This window comes from Xenopus laevis, chromosome 7S (assembly GCF_017654675.1).
Source record: "Xenopus laevis strain J_2021 chromosome 7S, Xenopus_laevis_v10.1, whole genome shotgun sequence".
NCBI lineage: Eukaryota > Metazoa > Chordata > Amphibia > Anura > Pipidae > Xenopus > Xenopus laevis.
Window position 1 is genome coordinate 112,677,465 of NC_054384.1, and position 23,274 is coordinate 112,700,738.

General features: G+C 48.8%; 1 protein-coding gene across 7 annotated transcripts in view; it reads right to left on the reverse strand.

Moving 5' to 3' along the window:
- The window catches only part of ephb2.S (EPH receptor B2 S homeolog), a 68,026-nt gene that overhangs the window by 12,850 nt on the left and 31,902 nt on the right, over window positions 1–23,274 (reverse strand). For all 7 annotated transcript variants that reach the window (XM_041571831.1, XM_041571829.1, XM_041571830.1 and 4 more), the window contains exons 4-6: window positions 11,499–11,654; window positions 9,581–9,916; window positions 1,164–1,288 (exon numbers count right to left, since the gene is read on the reverse strand). In XM_041571831.1, the coding sequence (XP_041427765.1) occupies window positions 1,164–1,288; window positions 9,581–9,916; window positions 11,499–11,654 (617 nt within the window). The remainder of the gene's footprint in view (window positions 1–1,163; window positions 1,289–9,580; window positions 9,917–11,498; window positions 11,655–23,274) is intronic.

The window sequence follows — 23,274 nt, forward strand, 5'->3', positions numbered from 1 at the left end:
GAATCCCATAACCTGACTGTCCTTACAGTAAAGAACCCCTTCCTATGCTGATGGTAAGATCTCCTTTCCTCCCCACCAATGAATCACTCATTCCCCCTCTCTTGGTAGGGAATCCCATAACCTGACTGTCCTTACAGTAAAGAACCCTTTCCTATGCTGATGGTGACATCTCCTTTCCTCCCCACCAATGAATCACTCATTCCCCCTCTCTTGGTAGGGAATCCCATAACCTGACTGTCCTTACAGTAAAGAACCCCTTCCTATGCTGATGGTGAGATCTCCTTTCTCCCCACCAATGAATCACTCATTCTCCTTCTCTTGGTAGGGAATCCCATAACCTGACTGTCCTTACAGTAAAGAACCCCTTCCTATGCTGATGGTGAGATCTCCTTTCCTCCCCACCAATGAATCACTCATTCCTCCTCTCTTGGTAGGGAATCCCATAACCTGACTGCCCTTACAGTAAAGAATCCCTTCTTTTGCTGATGGTGAAATCTCCTTTCCTCCCCACCAATGAATCACTCATTCCCCTCTCTTGGTAGGGAATCCCATAACCTGACTGTCCTTACAGTAAAGAACCCCTTCCTATGCTGATGGTGAGATCTCCTTTCCTCCCCACCAATGAATCACTCATTCCCCCTCTCTTGGTAGGGAATCCCATAACCTGACTGTCCTTACAGTAAAGAACCCCTTCCTATGCTGATGGTGAGATCTCCTTTCCTCCCCACCAATGAATCACTCATTCCCCCTCTCTTTGTAGGGAATCCCATAACCTGACTGTCCTTACAGTAAAGAACCCCTTCCTATGCTGATGGTGAGATCTCCTTTCCTCCCCACCAATGAATCACTCATTCCCCCTCTCTTGGTAGGGAATCCCATAACCTGACTGTCCTTATAGTAAAGAACCCCTTCCTATACTGATGATGAGATCTCCTTTCCTCCCCACCAATGAATCACTCATTCCCCCTCTCTTGGTAGGGAATCCCATAACCTGACTGTCCTTACAGTAAAAAACCCCTTCCTATACTGATGGTGAGTTCTCCTTTCCTTCATAAGATGGAATAAGAGGTTCAGTCAGTTTTTGATGAGTACAGACCCCAGTGTACCCCTACTTTATTTCCCAAGTGTAACACCCCCCCATAGTTGCCAAGAGCCTGACGTACCTTCTCATAATAGAGGAGCTCGTAGTCGAGGATGATGCCGTTGGGCTGGTCGGGTTGGGACCAGGACAGGGTGATGCTGTCGATTGTGCGGGTCACAAGGTGCATGATGGAAACACTGGATGGAGCTGCAGGGGGGGAAGAAACAAGAGATTTCGGATCATCGGGGCAGGAAGGTAAAGCCCCCAGGGAACATTATCTGTGCTGGGGCAAATGGCAGAGTAAGGGAAGCGGCCCGACAGTCTGGTTTGTATTGCCCATCTCTGGACTGGCACCGTCTACTGAGCATGGGGGGTACTGGCAGAACAGACCCCCACTCACAAGTGATGCGCCAGGTGGAACATAAAGACTGAGCGCGATTCCGAGGACATTTAACTCGTGTTCTGTTCATTCCAAGTCCCTGAATTTCCTTCTATTGGGAACATCTGGGGACCCTATAGCCCCCTATTTCCTTCTATTGGGATCACCCTGGCACCCCACAGCGCTGAATTCTCAATGATACATTATTGGGGTACATTATTGGGGCTCATTCTATGAGTACGTTGGGGTTGGGGGCAGTTAGGCAGAAGTCGCCATTATCATTCCAGTCCATGGGGCAGATCTAGAAGCCTAATTGGCTTACACTGGCCATTGGCATTTGATGAGTCACTCGCACTGTTATTGGGCCCCAGTTGTTCCAGTTGAATCTCATTATGAGGCCAGTAGCCAACTGTACAATATAAATGCCACGGCTCCTCCCCCCGCACATAAACAGCCAATTGGCTTTTCCGGAGTCTTGGCGCCACCGCTTAGTTGCCCCGGAACATAACCTGAAGTGCATTAGGGCTCTGCTTGCTAAATGGCGCTACAGCTGCTGTGATTAGTGGTAGAGGGAGGCAGAGCTGATGCCCCGGAGCTGACAGTTAGTGAGGCCGCCAGTTATATCTATATCACAGTAACATGGCGGCACCAGGCACTACTGGCCTATCGAGTGAATTGTGAGCTGATCCATATGACGTGACTGAGCTCCCCTCCCGCACACACAACTCCTGGGACCCTCCTCCTGCCACTGTTGGGATCTGTAAGGAATTCCCTGGAATCAGCGTGGAAAATCCCTTTGTTCCGGCAACATGAGTAACTGTCACTGTATCAGACCCGGAAAATTGCTTTAAATCCCCGGCGCCACAGTCCCATCTAGTTAAAGAGCCGCGAGTTCTTCTGCCAAGCACCAGGGACACAACTCCCAACATCCTCTCTGGCTGCCCCCACAGTTGCCCCTCCCAGCAGCCTAAATACCCCCAGTGTGGGCCCCACTATGTCTGTGCTGCACATGAGGGGCAAGAGACGTAACATTATATTATCTGGACACCCCTAAAGTATATCCTGTATATATTTATATATGTCACTAATGGGGCCCCTGTGCTGCAGCCAATGCCCCCCCCCACAGCTGTGCCCAGAGGATCATGGGACATGGGGGAATCACATGAGTGGGAGGGAGGAGGGGAACAGTTACCCAAACACACGGGGCCCCAGAGACACAGCAGGGCCCAGACTTATAAAGCTCCTCACACAACACACAGTACCCCAATAATCCAATGGGGCCCCTGACACATCTCTGCCCTCCCCCACTTTGGGCCACACGGCAGACTTTATCCTGCAACAACTCCCTGCACCTCGAGACTGTGTGGGACACTCCCAGCCCACGTCCTGTAATGATAAAAGGGGGAGATTCCGCGGCCCCCCATTATATTCTGGAGATTCTTCCTTCTTGTCCTGGAGGAGCCTCTGGAACTGATCCACTGGCCCAGTTTGGAACAGAAACATCAATTGGATTTCATTCAAATTCCCACCAGTTCCCAAACGTCGGCACCCCACAACCCCCAGCACCCTAATAATTCTCTCACTCCATATTCCCATTTCTTTCTATATTCCCAATGATCTCTATATCCCAATTCTCTCTCCATATTTCCAATTTTCTTTCATCTTTTCTCTGTATTCCCAGTTCTCTTTCTCCATATTCTCATTTACCTCTCCATATTCCTGCCTCTCTCTACATATTCCCAGTTTTCCATCTCCATATTTCATATTCTCCCTCTCCAAATTCCCAGTTCTCTGTTTCTGCTTTTACAATGTTTTTTTCTCTGTGTTCCAAACTCTCGCTCTACATTCCCAGTTCCCTCTTTTAGTACTGCCAATTCTCTCACTTGGGGCAGTTGTACTAGAGAGAGGGACAGTTGTACTAGAGAGAGGGGCAGTTATACTTGAGAGAGGGGCAGTTGTACTAGAGAGAGGGGCAGTTATACTTGAGAGAGGGGCAGGTTGTACTAGAGAGAGGGCCGTTGTACTCAGAGGGCAGTTGTACTAGAGAGGGACAGTGTACCTAGAGAGAGGGCAGTTGTACTCGAGAGAGGGGCAGTTGTACTAGAGAGGGGCAGTTGTACTAGAGAGAGGGGCAGTTGTACTAGAGAGGGACAGTTGTACTAGAGAGAGGGGCAGTTGTACTAGAGAGAGGGACAGTTGTACTAGAGAGAGGGGCAGTTGTACTAGAGAGGGGCAGTTGTACTAGAGAGAGGGGCAGTTGTACTAGAGAGAGGGACAGTTGTACTAGAGAGAGGGACAGTTGTACTAGAGAGAGGGACAGTTGTACTAGAGAGGGACAGTTGTACTAGAGAGAGGGGCAGTTGTACTCGAGAGGGGCAGTTGTACTAGAGAGGGACAGTTGTACTAGAGAGAGGGGCAGTTGTACTCGAGAGAGGGGCAGTTGTACTAGAGAGAGGGACAGTTGTACTAGAGAGAGGGGCAGTTGTACTAGAGAGAGGGACAGTTGTACTAGAGAGAGGGGCAGTTTGTATAGAGAGAGGGGCAGTTGTACTAGAGAGAGGGGCAGTTGTACTAGAGAGAGGGGGCAGTTGTACTAGAGAGAGGGAACAGTTTGTACTAGAGAGAGGGGCAGTTGTACTAGAGAGAGGGGCATTGTACTAGAGAGAGGGCGTTGTACTAAGAGAGAGGGGCAGTTATACTTGAGAGAGGGGCAGTTGTACTAGAGAGAGGGGCAGTTATACTTGAGAGAGGGGCAGTTGTACTAGAGAGAGGGGCAGTTGTACTAGAGAGGGGCAGTTGTACTAGAGAGAGGGACAGTTGTACTAGAGAGAGGGGCAGTTGTACTAGAGAGAGGCAGTTGTACTAGAGAGAGGGGCAGTTGTACTAGAGAGAGGGGCAGTTATAATTGAGAGAGGGGCAGTTGTACTAGAGAGAGGGACAGTTGTACTAGAGAGAGGGGCAGTTGTACTAGAGAGGGGCAGTTGTCTAGAAGAGAGGGACAGTGTACTAGAGAGGGGGCAGTTGTACTAGGATGAGGGGCGTTGTACTAGAGAGAGGGGCAGTTGTACTAGAGAGAGGGGCAGTTATATTTGAGAGAGGGGCAGTTGTACTAGAGAGAGGGACAGTTGACTAGAGAGAGGGGCAGTTGTACTAGAGAGAGGGACAGTTGTACTAGAGAGAGGGGCAGTTGTACTAGAGAGAGGGGCAGTTGTAACAGAGAGAGGACAGTTGTACTAGAGAGAGGGGCAGTTGTAACTGTACTAGAGAAGAGGGACAGTTTGTCTAGAGAGAGGGGCAGTTGTACTAGAGAGAGGGCAGTTATATCTTGAGAGAGAGGCAGTTGGTACTAGAGAGAGGGGCAGTTGTACTAGAGAGAGGGGCAGTTGTACTAGAGAGGGGCAGTTGTACTAGAGAGGGGCAGTTGTACTAGAGAGGGGCAGTTTGTTACTAGAGAGAGGGGCAGTTGTACTAGAAGAGGCAGTTGTACTAGAGAGAGGGGCAGTTGTACTAGAGAGAGGCAGTTGTACTTGAGAGAGGGGCAGTTGTACTAGAGAGAGGGACAGTTATACTTGAGAGAGGGACAGTTGTACTAGAGAGAGGGGCAGTTATACTTGAGAGAGAGGCAGTTGTACTAGAGAGAGGGCAGTTGTACTAGAGAGAGGCAGTTGTACTAGAGAGAGGGGCAGTTGTACTAGAGAGAGGGGCAGTTGTACTAGAGAGAGGGACAGTTGTACTAGAGAGAGGGACAGTTGTACTAGAGAGAGGGACAGTTGTACTAGAGAGAGGGGCAGTTATACTTGAGAGAGAGGCAGTTGTACTAGAAGAGGGCAGTTTGTACTAGAGAGAGGCAGTTGTACTAGAGAGAGGGCAGTTGTACTAGAGAGAGGGGCAGTTGTACTAGAGAGAGGGGCAGTTGTACTAGAGAGAGGGACAGTTGTACTAGAGAGAGGGCAGTTGTACTAGAGAGAGGGGCAGTTGTACTAGAGAGAGGGGCAGTTGTACTAGAGAGAGGGGCAGTTGTACTAGAGAGAGGGGCAGTTGTACTAGAGAGAGGCAGTTGTACTAGAGAGAGGGGCAAGTTGTACTAGAGAGAGGGGCAGTTGTACTAGAGAGAGGGCAGTTGTACTAGAGAGAGGGGCAGTTGTACTAGAGAGAGGGGCAGTTGTACTAGAGAGAGGGGCAGTTGTACTAGAGAGAGGGGCAGTTGTACTAGAGAGAGGGGCAGTTGTACTAGAGAGAGGCAGTTGTACTAGAGAGAGGGGCAGTTGTACTAGAGAGAGGGCAGTTGTACTAGAGAGAGGCAGTTGTACTAGAGAAGGGGCAGTTGTACTAGAGAGAGGGGCAGTTGTACTAGAGAGGGGCAGTTGTACTAGAGAGGGGGCAGTTGTACTAGAGAGAGGGGCAGTTGTACTAGAGAGAGGGGCAGTTGTACTAGAGAGAGGGGCAGTTGTACTAGAGAGAGGGACAGTTTGTACTAGAGAGAGGCAGTTGTACTAGAGAGAGGGCAGTTGTACTAGAGAGAAGGGGCAGTTGTACTAGAGAGAGGGGCAGTTGTACTAGAGAGGGGCAGTTGTTACTAGAGAGAGGGGGCAGTTGTACTAGAGAGAGGCAGTTGTACTAGAGAGAGGGGCAGTTGTACTAGAGAGAGGCAGTTGTACTTGAGAGAGGGGCAGTTGTACTAGAGAGAGGGACAGTTATACTTGAGAGAGGGACAGTTGTACTAGAGAGAGGGGCAGTTATACTTGAGAGAGAGGCAGTTGTACTAGAGAGAGGGGCAGTTGTACTAGAGAGAGGGACAGTTGTACTAGAGAGAGGGACAGTTGTACTAGAGAGAGGGGCAGTTGTACTAGAGAGAAGAGAGGGGCAGTTGTACTAGAGAGAGGGCAGTTGTACTAGAGAGAGGCAGTTGTACTAGAGAGAGGGGCAGTTGTACTAGAGAGAGGGCAGTTGTACTAGAGAGAGGGCAGTTGTACTAGAGAGAGGGGCAGTTGTACTAGAGAGAGGGGCAGTTGTACTAGAGAGAGGGGCAGTTGTACTAGAGAGAGGGGACAGTTGTACTAGAGAGAGGCAGTTTGTACTAGAGAGAGGGGCAGTTGTACTAGAGAGAGGGGCAGTTGTACTAGAGAGGGGCAGTTGTACTAGAGAGAGGGGCAGTTGTACTAGAGAGAGGGGCAGTTGTACTAGAGAGAGGCAGTTGTACTAGAGAGGGACAGTTGTACTAGAGAGAGGCAGTTGTACTAGAGAGAGGGGCAGTTGTACTAGAGAGAGGGGCAGTTGTACTAGAGAGGGGCAGTTGTACTAGAGAGAGGGGCAGTTGTACTAGAGAGGGACAGTTGTACTAGAGAGAGGGGCAGTTGTACTAGAGAGGGACAGTTGTACTAGAGAGAGGGGCAGTTGTACTCGAGAGGGGCAGTTGTACTAGAGAGGGACAGTTGTACTAGAGAGAGGGGCAGTTGTACTCGAGAGAGGGGCAGTTGTACTAGAGAGAGGGACAGTTGTACTAGAGAGAGGCAGTTGTACTAGAGAGGGGCAGTTGTACTAGAGAGAGGGGCAGTTGTACTAGAGAGAGGGACAGTTGTACTAGAGAGAGGGGCAGTTGTACTAGAGAGAGGGACAGTTGTACTAGAGAGAGGGGCAGTTATACTTGAGAGAGGGGCAGTTGTACTAGAGAGAGGGGCAGTTATACTTGAGAGAGGGGCAGTTGTACTAGAGAGAGGGGCAGTTGTACTAGAGAGGGGCAGTTGTACTAGAGAGAGGGACAGTTGTACTAGAGAGAGGGGCAGTTGTACTAGAGAGAGGGGCAGTTATAATTGAGAGAGGGGCAGTTGTACTAGAGAGAGGGACAGTTGTACTAGAGAGAGGGGCAGTTGTACTAGAGAGAGGGACAGTTGTACTAGAGAGAGGGGCAGTTATACTTGAGAGAGAGGCAGTTGTACTAGAGAGAGGGGCAGTTGTACTAGAGAGAGGGGCAGTTGTACTAGAGAGGGGCAGTTGTACTAGAGAGAGGGGCAGTTGTACTAGAGAGAGGCAGTTGTACTAGAGAGAGGGACAGTTGTACTAGAGAGAGGCAGTTGTACTTGAGAGAGGGGCAGTTGTACTAGAGAGAGGGACAGTTATACTTGAGAGAGGGACAGTTGTACTAGAGAGAGGGGCAGTTATACTTGAGAGAGAGGCAGTTTGTACTAGAGAGAGGCAGTTGTACTAGAGAGAGGCAGTTGTACTAGAGAGAGGGCAGTTGTACTAGAGAGAGGGGCAGTTGTACTAGAGAGAGGGGCAGTTGTACTAGAGAGAGGGACAGTTGTACTAGAGAGAGGGGCAGTTGTACTAGAGAGAGGGGCAGTTGTACTAGAGAGAGGGGCAGTTGTACTAGAGAGAGGGCAGTTGTACTAGAGAGAGGCAGTTTGTACTAGAGAGAGGGGCAGTTGTACTAGAGAGAGGGGCAGTTGACTAGAGAGAGGCAGTTGTACCTAGAGAGGGGGCAGTTGTACTAGAGAGAGGGGCAGTTGTACTAGAGAGAGGGGCAGTTGTACTAGAGAGAGGGGCAGTTGTACTAGAGAGAGGGGCAGTTGTACTAGAGAGGGGCAGTTGTACTAGAGAGAGGGGCAGTTGTACTAGAGAGAGGGGCAGTTGTACTAGAGAGGGGCAGTTGTACTAGAGAGGGGCAGTTGTACTAGAGAGAGGCAGTTGTACTAGAGAGGCAGTTGGGCAGTTTAGGGGTTACTAGAGAGAGGGGCAGTTGTACTAGAGAGGGGCAGTTGTACTAGAGAGGGGCAGTTGTACTAGAGAGAGGGGCAGTTGTACTAGAGAGGGGCAGTTGTACTAGAGAAGAGGGCAGTTGTACTAGAGAGAGGCAGTTGTACTAGAGAGAGGGGCAGTTGTACTAGAGAGAGGCAGTTGTACTTGAGAGAGGGGCAGTTGTACTAGAGAGAGGGACAGTTATACTTGAGAGAGGGACAGTTGTACTAGAGAGAGGGGCAGTTATACTTGAGAGAGAGGCAGTTGTACTAGAGAGAGGGCAGTTGTACTAGAGAGAGGCAGTTGTACTAGAGAGAGGGGCAGTTGTACTAGAGAGAGGGGCAGTTTTACTAGAGAGAGGGACAGTTGTACTAGAGAGAGGGACAGTTGTACTAGAGAGAGGGGCAGTTGTACTAGAGAGAGGGGCAGTTGTACTAGAGAGAGGGGCAGTTGTACTAGAGAGAGGGGCAGTTGTACTAGAGAGAGGCAGTTGTACTAGAGAGAGGGACAGTTGTACTAGAGAGAGGGGCAGTTGTACTAGAGAGAGGCAGTTGTACTAGAGAGAGGGGCAGTTGTACTAGAGAGAGGGGCAGTTGTACTAGAGAGAGGGGCAGTTGTACTAGAGAGAGGGGCAGTTGTACTAGAGAGAGGGACAGTTGTACTAGAGAGAGGCAGTTGTACTAGAGAGAGGGGCAGTTGTACTAGAGAGAGGGGCAGTTGTACTAGAGAGGGGCAGTTGTACTAGAGAGAGGGGCAGTTGTACTAGAGAGAGGGGCAGTTGTACTAGAGAGAGGCAGTTGTACTAGAGAGGGACAGTTGTACTAGAGAGAGGCAGTTGTACTAGAGAGAGGGGCAGTTGTACTAGAGAGAGGGGCAGTTGTACTAGAGAGGGGCAGTTGTACTAGAGAGAGGGGCAGTTGTACTAGAGAGAGGGGCAGTTGTACTAGAGAGGGGCAGTTGTACTAGAGAGTGGGGCAGTTGTACTAGAGAGAGGGGCAGTTGTACGAGAGAGTGGGGCAATTTGCACAAAGGGAATACTTGGGAAATAAAACAAGAGTAGAACCATGGGGTAGATCTAATAAACTCTATTGCTACACTCTATTGGCCATTCCAACCCCATCTCTTGCCCCCATTCCATTGATTCGGGGGTGACTGGTACAGGACTGGGGGCAAAGGCTGGCACAACTACCCTGGTGGCTACAGGTGACTTACAAGTGCCGGATCATCAGTAAATGTCAGTAATAAACTTTACATTATGTTGTTGGGCTGTGGGGCCCAATCACTGACTCTCCTGCACCAATCACAGGCACGGGGGGGCAAAGCAGCTGACCAATAGGAACGTACGGACATACAGTGTAGAGAGGAGGTGCCAGGGGGGCACTTACCTGCTTGGTTGGTGGTGATATTCACTGAGGAAAAGTGGGGGGAGTAGGGACTCTGGTCAGTGACCCCATTAACCGCCTGGATCTCAAATGTGTACTGGGTGTGAGCCAACAGATCACTGATATAAACTCGGGGTTCCATCAGTCCCAGCTGGCGTGGGGCAAACTGCACGTTATCTCCACAGCGAGTGCAAGCTCCTCGGCCCGAACCACAGCTCTTGCAGATGATATTGTACACAAGGTCTTCTCTGCCCCCCGAATCTCTGGGTGGTGCCCATTCCAGCATCAGGGAGGTCTCATTCACACTGGAGATGACATTCTGGGGGGCCGACGGGATCGCTGCATTGGGGGGGGGGGAAGAGAAAATATCAGTCAGCTTCTGTCCCAAATGTACTGGGCCCACAAAGAGTAGATTAAGTTGGGCAGCAGTAGAGTAATAGAGACAGGGGGTGAGTAGTACAGATAGGGGATGAGTAGTAGAGACAGGGGGTGAGTAGTACAGGTAGGGTATGAGTAGTAGAGACAGGGGGTGAGTAGTACAAGTAGGGAATGAGTAGTAGAGACAGGGGGTGAGTAGTACAGGTAGGGGATGAGTAGTAGACACAGGGGGTGATTAGTAGAGACAGAGGATGAGTAGTACAGGTAGGGGATGAGTAGTAGAGACCGGGCAAGTAGTAGAGACAGGGGATGAGTTGTAGAGACAGGGGGTGAGTAGTAGAGACAGGGGGTGAGTAGTACAGGTAGGAGACGAGTAGTAGAGACAGGGGGTGAGTAGTAAAGACAGAGGATGAGTAGTAGAGACAGGGGGTGAGTAGTACAGGTAGGGGATGAGTAGTAGAGACAGGGGGTGAGTAGTACAGGTAGGGTATGAGTAGTAGAGACAGGGGGTGAGTAGTACATGTAGGGGATGAGTAGTAGAGACAGGGGGTGAGTAGTACAGGTAGGGGATGAGTAGTAGAGACAGGGGGTGATTAGTAGAGACAGAGGATGAGTAGTACAGGTAGGGGATGAGTAGTAGAGACAGGGGGTGAGTAGTAGAGACAGTGGATGAGTAGTAGAGACAGGGGGTGAGTAGTAGAGAAAGGGGTGAGTAGTACAGGTAGGGGATGGGTAGTAGAGACAGGGGGCGAGAAGTAGAGACAGTGGATGAGTAGTAGAGACAGGGGGTGAGTAGTATAGAAAGGGGTGAGTAGTAGAGACAGGGGTGAGTAGTACAGGTAGGGGATGGGTAGTAGAGACAGGGGGCGAGAAGTAGAGACAGTGGATGAGTAGCAGAGACAGTGGATGAGTATTAGAGACAGGGGGTGAGTAGCCGAGACAGGGGGTGAGTAGCCGAGACAGGGGGTGAGTAGTAGAGACAGGGGGTGAGTAGTAGAGACAGGAGGTGAGTAGTAGAGACAGGGGTGAGTAGTACAGGTAGTGTATGAGTAGTAGAGACAGGGGGCGAGAAGTAGAGACAGTGGATGAGTAGTAGAGACAGGGGGTGAGTTGCCGAGACAGGGGGTGAGTAGTAGAGACAGTGGATGAGTAGTAGAGACAGGGGGTGAGTAATAGAGACAGTGGTTCAGTACTAGAGACAGGAGGTGAGTAGTAGAGACAGGGGTGAGTAGTACAGGTAGGGGATGAGTAGTAGAGACAGGGATGTGTATTAGGGAGAAGAAATGACTAAACAATCTGGGGGACAAACATGAAGCTGAAGGGGTACAAAAGAGACACGAGGGGTGACACCAGTGCCAGTCAGATTGGGGTGCAAGGTGAGTGCAAGAGGCCGATGTGCTGAGAGCCAATTAGAGATGAGAATAAGGGGCAAGTGGCCATTGTGGCTTGATGGGAACATGACACAACTGCCCCCCCCCCCCGTGGTACCGGCACATGTAGGTTTGGTACAAGTGGTGCTGGTCTGAGGACACGTGTTACTTACTAGTGCAGGGCATCTGTAGTGGGTCTGAGTCAGACCGGTAGTAGCCAGTCCGGCACACACAGTTGGTGGCCCCCTCGGAGGTGGTGCGGCTGTTGATTGGACAGTGGAGGCAGCTGTCGTCTCCCTGATTGGCCTTGAACATCCCACTGGGACAGGCTGAGGGGAGAGAAGAGGAATCAGTGAGAGCCCAGGCAGCACAGCATCTTCACTGTATATAGACCCTTCTATATACACCTTATATATACACCTTATATAGACCCTTATATATACATCTTATATATACACCTTATATATACACCTTAAATATACACCTTATATACACACCTTACATATACACCTTATATATATATACACCTTATATAGACCCTTATATACACATCTTATATAGACCCTTATATATACACCTTATATATATATCTTATATATACACCTTATATAGACCCTTATATATACACCTTATATATACACCTTATATAGACCCTTATATATACACCTTATATAGACCCTTATATATACACCTTATATATACACCTTATATAGACCCTTATATATACACCTTATATAGACCCTTATATATACACCTTATATAGACCCTTATATATACACCTTATATATACATCTTATATATACACCTTATATAGACCCTTATATATACACCTTATATAAACACCTTATATATACACCTTATATATACACCTTATATAGACCCTTATATATACACCTTATATATACACCTTATATAGACCCTTATATATACATCTTATATATACACCTTATATATACACCTTAAATATACACCTTATATACACACCTACAATACACCTTATATATACACCTTATATAGACCCTATATATACACCTTATATATATATTCTTATATATACACCTTATATAGACCTTATATATACACCTTATATATACACCTTATATAGACCCTTATATATACACCTTATATAGACCCTTATATATACACCTTATATATACACCTTATATAGACCCTTATATAGACACTTATATAACCCTTATATATAACCTTATATAGACCCTTATATATACACCTTATATATACATCCTTATATATACACCCTTATATAGACCCTTATATATACACCTTATATAAACACCTATATATATACATCTTATATATACACCTTATATAGACCCTTATATATACACCTTATATATACAACCTTATATAGACCCTTATATATACACCTTATATAGACCCTTATATATACATCTTATATATACACCTTATATAGACCCTTATATATACATCTTATATATACACCTTATATAGACCCTTATATATACATCTTATATACTACCCGTATTATATACACCTTTATATTAGGACCCTTATATATACACCTTATATAGACCCTTATATATACACCCTTATATAGACCCTTATATATACACATCTTATATATACACCTTATATAGACCCTTATATATACACCTTATATACACTCAGTGTCTTGTCCTCCCCACTGGTTATTATTACTCACTGACCTGGCAACTGCCCCAGGGGGTCTTGTAATGTGGGTCACACATATGTCATTTCTCCATCTGCTCACACTCACACTCACTGACACACACTCACACTCACTGACACACACTCACTGACACACTCACTGTACTGCCTGCAGCATGGCAGCTCCCCACCAGGTATAGCAATAGAAATCCAATATATATATATATATATATATATATATATATATACAGTATAAAGTAAACACAGGGAAGGACAAATCAGACAATAAATAATATATACAGAATCATATCAGGACATAGTGGGAAGAAGGTTCTGTCCCGCAGAGCTTACAGTCTAAGCAACGTGTATTTTATCCATCCTGCCAGCAGCAGTACATCCGGCTACAGACTCCCATAGACCAGTACTGATGGGGGGAGGGCTAGAAGTTCTTCATTAATTAATGAGGCCTAACGACTCCCCTAATGTGACTGATCAGGGAGGGAGGCAATTGCACCCCCACATCTCACTCCCAGCCCTGCGGCATTTGTCTTATTATTCTCTTCTATTAACAACCCGCCCCCTACACCCCGACATATTAATTGGGGTGATGCCATGGGAACAAGGAGGGGTATCAGTGCCCCCCATTTCTTCTAACTTTCCCCAGATACGGCCCTTGTTTGAAATCTGCCCCCATTACACCCCCTGCTATTCCTTGACTCCATCTCCTGTATCTGATTTTACCCGCAGCAGGGGAGGGGTCACTGACCCCAGTGGGACCAGCCTGACATATAGTGGGGCTAGTGTGCCCCCTCAGAGGAACTGGTCCTGGTGATCTGGGGGAGAAGAAAGAGCCGGGGGTGCAGGCGAGGGTTAAAGGGATCCCATAGGAACTGCCTGTAGCCCCAATTTATTAACCCCCCCAGGCTCCTCCCTCATAAAAACCCAATAACAGGGGGGTCTCCTATAGGAAATAGAGGGGCCGGTGAGAGGCACATCAAAGCTGCTCAAACAAAGAGCCTTTTAATCCTAACAACTCCCTGCAACTCCCTGATCTGCTCTGTCTGTCTCAGTGGGGCCCATAAATAACCACATTACGGGCCCCTAAGAGCTTCTCTAACTCCAGTCGTAAAGTTGACTTATCTGCCAGGGGCCAAGGGCACAGGGGGCTCAAATCCAGAGCAAATCTGCCCCATAAATCCTGGGTGTCCTGTGTCCCCACCCAAATTGATACAGTCAGTTTTATAATAGAAAGCAGGACAAATCAGTAGATATGACTGCAAAGTGCTTTTATTGGGGAAGAGCATTTTTCCCCAATAAAAGCACTTTGCAGTCATAGCTGCTGCCTTGGATTTGTCCTGCTTTCTATTATAAAACTCATGTGATAGGGACATTAGATTGTAAGCTCACTGGGGGAGGGACTGATGGGAGTGTGATAGGGACCTTAGATTGTAAGATCACTGGGCTTGTTCTGAGTATCATTGTCCCCTCATACCCCATTACTGCAGAGTCAGAGCCAAAGTGGCCCCCCACACTGGTCCAACGGGGCAAGTCAGTGAGTGAGAGGAGGGGCCACATGGGGTTATGATTCCCGGCCTTTGGCCAATCTCAGCGAGGGACCTGGTGCCACTGGCCAATACAAATGGACCTGGGTGGGGGGCACAGAGTACACAGCCAGTTAGAGGGTCCGATATAACTGGTAGCGGCACTTACAGAACATAAAGGGCCAATGGAAAATACTGGGTCACTGGGATGAACCCCAAAAGTGCCCCTTATGGTATTGCCCCCTCTGTATTGTTCTGTGGGCCTGGACTGACCAATGAGAAGAGCAGGAAGTGATGCAGCGACACAGAGTAACAAGGACCCCCATGTCTGTATATTACCCCCCCAGTATCAGTGAGTTACAGATCAGTATATTTAGATTAATATTCCTGGAGCTCATGTGACTTCCCAGCTGCACAATGTTGCTTTATGGCTCAGACAGGGGGTGAGAGACACTGTATAAATAATGAGGAGCTGTCAGAGCCTGAATTCAAATGGAATATATGGGGGGGGGTTAATGAAATATATTGGGGGTTAATAAGTAGATGACAGTTTCAGGCTAATGAACAGATTCTGAGCACTGGGGCAAAGGCATCGGCCGGCACATAATTGGCAACTGTCTCTCAGCTGTCAGACTGACAGTCAATACTGGGGGGGGATGCTGATCTACTCTGTATGTGCAGTCTTCCCCCCGAGATTAGACATTCAGACCACACATTCATATTCATAACACTGCCCCTCCCCATGAGACTGCTCCTCGCCATGAGACTGTCTCTATCCACAAGACTGTCCTCCATGAGACTGCTCCTCCCCATGAGACTGTCACTTTCCATGAGACTGTCTCTATCCACAAGACTGTCCTTCTCCATGAGACTGCTCCTCGCCATGAGACTGTCTCTATCCACAAGACTGCCCCTCACATGAGAGTGCACTCAATCTACAGCAATCACATAAAAATCCATTAGTCCAAAACCTTGAGTGCCCCCGACCTCCGACCCCAGAGGCATCAAACTGATTGATTGAAACTTCTAAACAGGAATCCACCGCCTGGCAGAGAAGGTCCCTTGTGTCTCTTATTCCCCCCTCAGATCTTCTGCCACCTGGAGGGTTAAAGTGGAGAGAGTGCAAGAGACATGTGACTGGGAATATGGGGAGAGGGGGCAGCGAGGAGCTGTCAGAGCAAAATTCCCTTTCAGCCTTGGAATTCATGGTCACGCTCGCTTTATGGCGCTGCCAATCACTCGCCTTGGACTCCTCATTTCCATAGAAACTGCGCAGTCTCACCCAATTATACATCTGATTGATTCTCTGCAGCAGCCGCACGCGCTCTGCATAATAACCCCATAATATTGTTACCCCGGGGCAGATCTCTGATACCCTGTTACCCCTGCACTACTAACTGCACTCTCCTGCCCCAAATAAATCTCCTTCATCATTCCCATACAGCACCAACATGTCATACATCATTCCTCAGTCCTTGCCCCAGTGAGCTTACAATCTAAGGTCCCTATCACATTCCCATCAGTCCCTGCCCCAGTGAGCTTACAATCTAAGGTCCCTATCACATTCCCATCAGTCCCTGCCCCAGTGAGCTTACAATCTAAGGTCCCTATCCCATTTCCATCAGTCCCTGCCCCAGTGATCTTACAATCTAAGGTCCCTATCACATTCCCATCAGTCCCTGCCCCAGTGAGCTTACAATCTAAGGTCCCTGTCACATTCAGACCAGGGCTGATTGGAGACTGCAGTGCTCTATTATGGGGGCTGGGGGGAATGTAGATGTGTCCATCACTGAGATGCACAAGTTGGGGGGCAGCAGACAGTAAGGGCAGTATTGGGGTGCTATGAAGCTATTTAACCCACAATGCACTACGGGTCCTAAATCAGAGCCATAAGAATGGGATGGGTGGCTGTTCCCTTGTTTGGCCTCGTTACCCAGCATGCTCAGCAGTGGCAAGAACTGCACATTGTGGGGTTAATGTCGGCCCCTCCCCTTGTTATTGGGAACATGAATAATGAGGAGGGGGATTCGCCGGGGGTCCAGGGATGTAACAAGGCGGCGCGGTTACCATTGAACCTCACACCTCCATCTTTATTAGTAATTTTCAGCATGGAGTGAGAGAAGCCCCTGTTACCATGGTAACCGTGCAGAAATCCTGCTGACCCCCCACCTCCCCATTAGCTGCACAGACACCACCAGTCTTGTCTCTATCAGGCTCCTCCTACTGCACCCCCAAACCTCCCGTGCACCCCCGTGTCTGACTGAGACTGGGACCCACTGTACCCCAGTAGGAGAGAAGCACTGCCATACACTGATTAACCCTTGAGGGTGAGTGGGGGGCCAGTGAATGTTTCTCTGACATAAACCAGTCGTCATTTCCCAGCAGAGAATTTGGGGGGCTCAGTAATGACCCCATTCTGCTCCAGTGGGACGTGCGGCTGTGAAATGCCGGGGGAACTGCCCACAATTGGGCTTCATTTTAGCATCAGGCTTAAAGATAATGATGCTCCCGGGGGGGGTAACCAATGGACTCTGGGATAAAAATGTTCCATTCGGACTAAACAAACTGCACCCCCATAACTGATAGGGCCCCATGTGCTCGTCCAACCCACCAGGTGCCAGTTATTAGCTGGGGGGCACCAGCAAACACTGACCTACAGACAAGGTGCCAATTCCTACCAGGGAAAGAGCTGGGCCAGAGACTAAGGGGTTAATGCAGGACTCACAGACTCACTTGCCCCCGGGCACCAGAGGAGGCCACTGAGGGTGGGGCATGTGGCACACGGGGCAAATAAAGGCAAAATGTGGGGGTATTTGTGCCAAAGGTTAGTGAGTACATATGGACAGACAAGATGGGGTGGTCCTGTTGCACGGCTGCTGCACTCACTGCGGGAGGAGGGTGGGAATTAGTGCAAGAGGAGTATGTGAGAGGGGGGAGTCGCAGGAAACAAAAGGCGCAGCAGCTGCATGTTTGCAAACAGGAGAACGGAGCGTCAGCAGTGCGGGGCTGAAAGCAGTAATTGTCTCTAATTAAGGAGGTTGGAAGAATCAGAAAGTGACAAAAGACTCATGTCTCCTGCTAAGAGCCGCCCCCACCCCCCTCTCACACTAATACACAATAAAATACACCAGCAAATACCCTCGGCCCCCACATAGAGGCACAGGGAGCCCCCCTCTTCACTTACATCCAAAGGAGTAGTGGGGACAGTGACTCTTTTCTGCTCAGTATCAGCCAATGGGAAAGAGACAATAGCCGGGGTGCTGGGCGATGCCCCTACATTCAATACCCCCAGGATCCCCCCTAGAGCTGCAGGGCCTGGGGTACATACTAGGGTACATACTGGGGTACACACTGGGCTACATACTGGGGTACACACTGGGCTACATACTGGGGTACACACTGGGCTACATACTGGGGTACACACTGGGCTACATACTGGGGTACACACTGGGCTACATACTGGGGTACACACTGGGGTACATACTGGGCTACATACTGAGGTACACACTGGGGTACATACTGGGGTACACACTGGGCTACATACTGGGGTACATACTGGGGTACACACTGGGCTACATACTGGGGTACACACTGGGCTACATACTGGGCTACATACTGGGGTACATACTGTGGAATCACATGACTGGCACAGCCCCCCTAATAATAACATGAGTAACATGTAACATTTGATGGGGAGTTGCTCCTGGATACACATCGCCTGGCTCCCTGCACCCCTCGTGTCCCACAGAGATGCACAAACAGCCCATAAATGAGAACAGGGATAAACGAGGCCCCCGCTGGTGTCAGCGACATTCCCAGAGCCGGAACATTAAGGCTAATGGATCCAATCATCAGATTCCCGGGGGCAGGATTATTCCTTCTCTGTGCGGCAACAACACGAGGGGGAGGGGAGTGTGACGAGTACAGACGCTCAGTCCCCTTAATTCCACTGCTTGTGCCCCCAGTGATACACATTATAGCAGTGCAGACCCCCCTTGTGTGGCCCCCACATGTCACTACTTACCTTGTGTAACAGGTATCAGCACTGAGATTAACTGACCTGCGTTGTTTCACCTCAAATTCATTGTTCACTCCCCTAAAATTAATATTGTCCCACCTGAGACCCAGACTGAAACTGCCACATTGTTCTCCTGTTCACACTTTATACAAAATGCTAATGGGGCCCCAGCACTGTGTCACTGTATGTAGTACATATTAGACTGAGAGCTTTCCCTGTCTCCTGCTCTGTCTTCCCTATACTCCTGTGTGTCTCATACTTTGTATTTGTTCTGGGGGGTTCTTAGCATTTGAAAATGATTGTTAGTGGCCCCTAAGGTGTTTAATCATATACTGGGGTACAGTATTATACACAGGGGAGGAGGAGACATATGGATTTAAGGTTATGATGTAATATGACTTTTTCACATACGAGTGACATCACTGCACTGAGCGCCAATCATTTGGTATTTTGGTGTGTTATAATGTGGACATGGGGTAAAATGGGTGTGGTTAAAGTGGGTGTGGTCTAAAACAGGGCGTGGCTAACACTGGCTTCATTATCGGGCCCCCCATCATGTGGAGCAGAGAAATTCCATCCCTCGGTAGGACAGAAATTGGACAACACTGACATTTAGGATTTCTACACCTCCCTGTTACTGACTGTCTGAGATCATGGGGGGGGGGGTATTTAGTAGCAGATATTGGGGAAGGTTTGGCTTCAATCCATAGGGAAATAGCAGTAACCCTGTAGGGACCAATGGGAGGAGAGTAGAAGCCAAAGTCTCATTTCTGCCCAAATGTCGGGGGTCTGTGAGTTTGTGGGGGCTCTGTGGGCAGAAATCAGCACAAAAGGGACTCGTATCTGTGACAGAAGCCAAAGGCTCAGAGCAGCTTATCTGACGGATCAGTAGACACCCCCTCTGTGCCAGAGCCACAAGCCCCCCTGGTGATAGTGTGTGTGTGGGGGGGGTGACTGCTCTTTGACCCCACTAATCCCATACAAATCTCAGATCAAATGACAGCTTCTGTATTAAAGTAACATCTATCCACCCAGTGACCTGCCCATGAGCCCCCACATCTATGCAAGGAACAGTGTGGCACAGCTGGGGTTAAGAAGAGCTCATAACTTTACATGATATTGTAAGCCCCCTGACCCCCAAATCTATGACAGGCTGAGACAATGAAAGTTAAAAAGTTGAATAATCTATACAGGGAAGGCCTGGTACAGCGAGGGTTAAAAAAAACAAGCCCCCCTTCTATAAAGGGAAAGGCCTGGCACAGCAAGGGTTAAAGAGATGAGCACCCTATCTATACAGGGAAGGGCCTGGCACATCGAGGGTTAAAGGCATGAGCCCCCCTTATCTATACAGGGAAGGGTCTGGCACAGCGAGGGTTAAAGGCATGAGCCCCCCCTTATCTATACAGGGAAGGGTCTGACACAGCGACGGTTCAAGGCATGAGCCCCCCATATCTATTCAGGGAAGGGCCTGGCGCAGCGATTGGTTAAAGAGATGAGCGCCTATCTATACAGGGAAGTGTCGGGCACCGTGAGGGTTAAGGAGATGAGCCCCCTATTTATACAGGGAAGGGTCTGGCGCAGCGAGGGTTAAAGGCATGAGCACCCCTATCTATACAGGGAAGGGTCTGGCACAGCGAGGGTTAAAGAAATGAGCCCCCCTATCTATACAGGGAAGGGTCTGGCACAGCGAGGGTTAAAGAGATGAGCCCCCCCCTATCTATACAGGGAAGGGTCTGGCACAGCGAGGGTTAAAGAGATGAGCCCCCCTATCTATACAGGGAAGGGTCTGGCACAGCGAGGGTTAAAGAGATGAGCCCCCCTATCTATACAGGGAAGGGCCTGGCCAATCAAATTCTACTCTATTAAAGGAGGGGCCAATGGCTGAGCGCTATTAAAGGGGAAGTCATGGCACATTTATATATAGGCAGATATCACATGGAAATGAGCAGCAGCTGCGCCAGATGCAGCACAGGCAGGAATATGATGGAAGGAACTGGGGACACTGGGAACTAGGGGTGACACTTCAGGGGATGGTTTTCCTTCCAAATTTACCCACCCTGTGGCCCCTCAGCAACCAATCAGCTGTGAGCTTTTGCTGCTATAACTGGGGCATGAGAAAACCCCTTTCCCAGCATTCCCTGTCAGTAGGGCTCAGCAGTTACTTTACTGCAACTCCCAGAATCCCAGCTGTTTTATGGAGATTAAGACCCTACAGACCCTGATTCACCACTGCCCAGCTCAGCAAACAGTAGCCCAGCAACAGGACGACACAGTTACAGACAGCTGTGATATATACCTGCAAGTACGGTCCCTTTAAATCCCAGAGGAATTCTATGAACAAGGAAAAGTCGCTGTGACTTGCCCCCCAAGTCTTTATTAGTCAATGGGAATCGCATTTCAGACACATAATTGCCCCAATTTGCTTTTCCTGTGGCAGCTCCCAGGGGCCCCTGAATGGGGCAGAAGGTAAAGCAACATTTTAGGAGTTGGGCTGGAAGTTTGGGGGTTCAGGAATAGGGGCTCATAGTATTTGCTGACGGAGACAATGAGGGGACTGGGGGGCAATTCCCAAACCAGAGTTTAGCCCTGAAACACTTACGTTACCCTATAGGAACTGGGGATCCACCGAACTAAATCCAAACCCCTAAAGTCAAGTGACTTGAGCCAAATCCTTCCAGCAAGATTCAGGGTTCAACCAAATCCCCAAAATAGGGTCTCGGTGCATCCCCAGTAAGAACAAGGTTGCAGGGAGTTCTTGATCTGAAGGGGTTGTTGCCACTGACAGACGTAGGGCAATTAAGAGGTTAATGGAAACGATATGAACAATGGAACCAGTTCTCCTATTGGTGCTCATGTGCCTTTATTCGCCAACCTGGGGGCGGAGTCACAGAAACCTCACCACACGGGGAGAGCATCACATGACAGAAAGTGAGCCCCAATGGAACCCTGTGTATTTAATGAGGAACTGTTTGAATGAGAATAAATGGGAAACAAAGGATATAGGGACACGCCCCTTAATAGTGCCTTGTCCAACCCCTGCCCACTAACCACTCCCACTCACTGAAGCCTGAAGCACCATCCGTGACCCCATCTGAAACCCACATGGACTTGGGGTCTCCCAGTAATGTTTAAACCTCATCCTGTCTGTCACTGGGCTTCAGAATGTGCACAGGCTATTACTGGGGTTCAGGGGTATTAGCTCACAACAAGGTTACAGATATTACAGAAACATTGGGGTGTCATCCTGCTATAGTTCCAGGGGTACCCAGGGTACAAATAAACACTCACCCCAAATCTCCCCCTAACTGGCCTTCAGGCTGGGCCCCCTTAGCTCATAACAAGGTTACAGATATATAGAAACATTGGGGTGTCACCCTGCTATAGTTCCAGGGGTACCCAGAGTGCAAATAAACACTCACCCCAAATCTCCCCCTAACTGACCTTCAGGCTGGGCCCCCTTAGCTCATAACAAGGTTACAGATATATAGAAACATTGGGGTGTCACCCTGCTATAGTTCCAGGGGTACCCAGGGTACAAATAAGCACTCACCCCAAATCTCCCCCTAACTGGCCTTCAGACTGGGCCCCCTTAGCTCATAACAAGGTTACAGATATATAGAAACATTGGGGTGTCACCCTGCTATAGTTCCAGGGGTACTCAGGGTACAAATAAACACTCACCCCAAATCTCCCCCTAACTGGCCTTCAGACTGGGCCCACTTAGCTCATAACAAGGTTACAGATATATAGAAACATTGGGGTAACAGTCACCCTGCTATAGTTCCAGGGGTACCCAGGGTACAAATAAGCACTCACCCCAAATCTCCCCCTAACTGACCTTCAGACTGGGTCCCCTCATAACAAGGTTACAGATATATAGAAACATTGGGGTGTCACCCTGCTATAGTTCCAGGGGTACTCAGAGTACAAATAAACACTCACCCCAAATCTCCCCCTAACTGACCTTCAGGCTGGGCCCCCTTAGCTCATAACAAGGTTACAGATATATAGAAACATTGGGGTGTCACCCTGCTATAGTTCCAGGGGTACCCAGGGTACAAATAAACACTCACCCCAAATCTCCCCCTAACTGACCTTCAGACTGGGCCCCTTAGCTCATAACAAGGTTACAGATATATAGAAACATTGGGGTGTCACCCTGCTATAGTTCCAGGGGTACCCAGGGTACAAATAAACACTCACCCCAAATCTCCCCCTAACTGACCTTCAGACTGGGCCCCTTAGCTCATAACAAGGTTACAGATATATAGAAACATTGGGGTGTCACCCTGCTATAGTTCCAGGGGTACCCAGGGTACAAATAAGCACTCACCACAAATCTCCCCCTAACTGGCCTTCAGACTGGGCCCCCTTAGCTCATAACAAGGTTACAGATATATAGAAACATTGGGGTGTCACCCTGCTATAGTTCCAGGGGTACCCAGGGTACAAATAAGCATTCACCCCAAATCTCCCCCTAACTGGCCTTCAGACTGGGCCCCCTTAGCTCATAACAAGGTTACAGATATATAGAAACATTGGGGTGTCACCCTGCTATAGTTCCAGGGGTACCCAGGGTACAAATAAGCACTCATCCCAAATCTCCCCCCTAACTGGCCTTCAGACTGGGCCCCCTTAGCTCATAACAAGGTTACAGATATATAGAAACATTGGGGTAACAGTCACCCTGCTATAGTTCCAGGGGTACAAATAATCACTCACCCCAAATCTTCCCGTAAT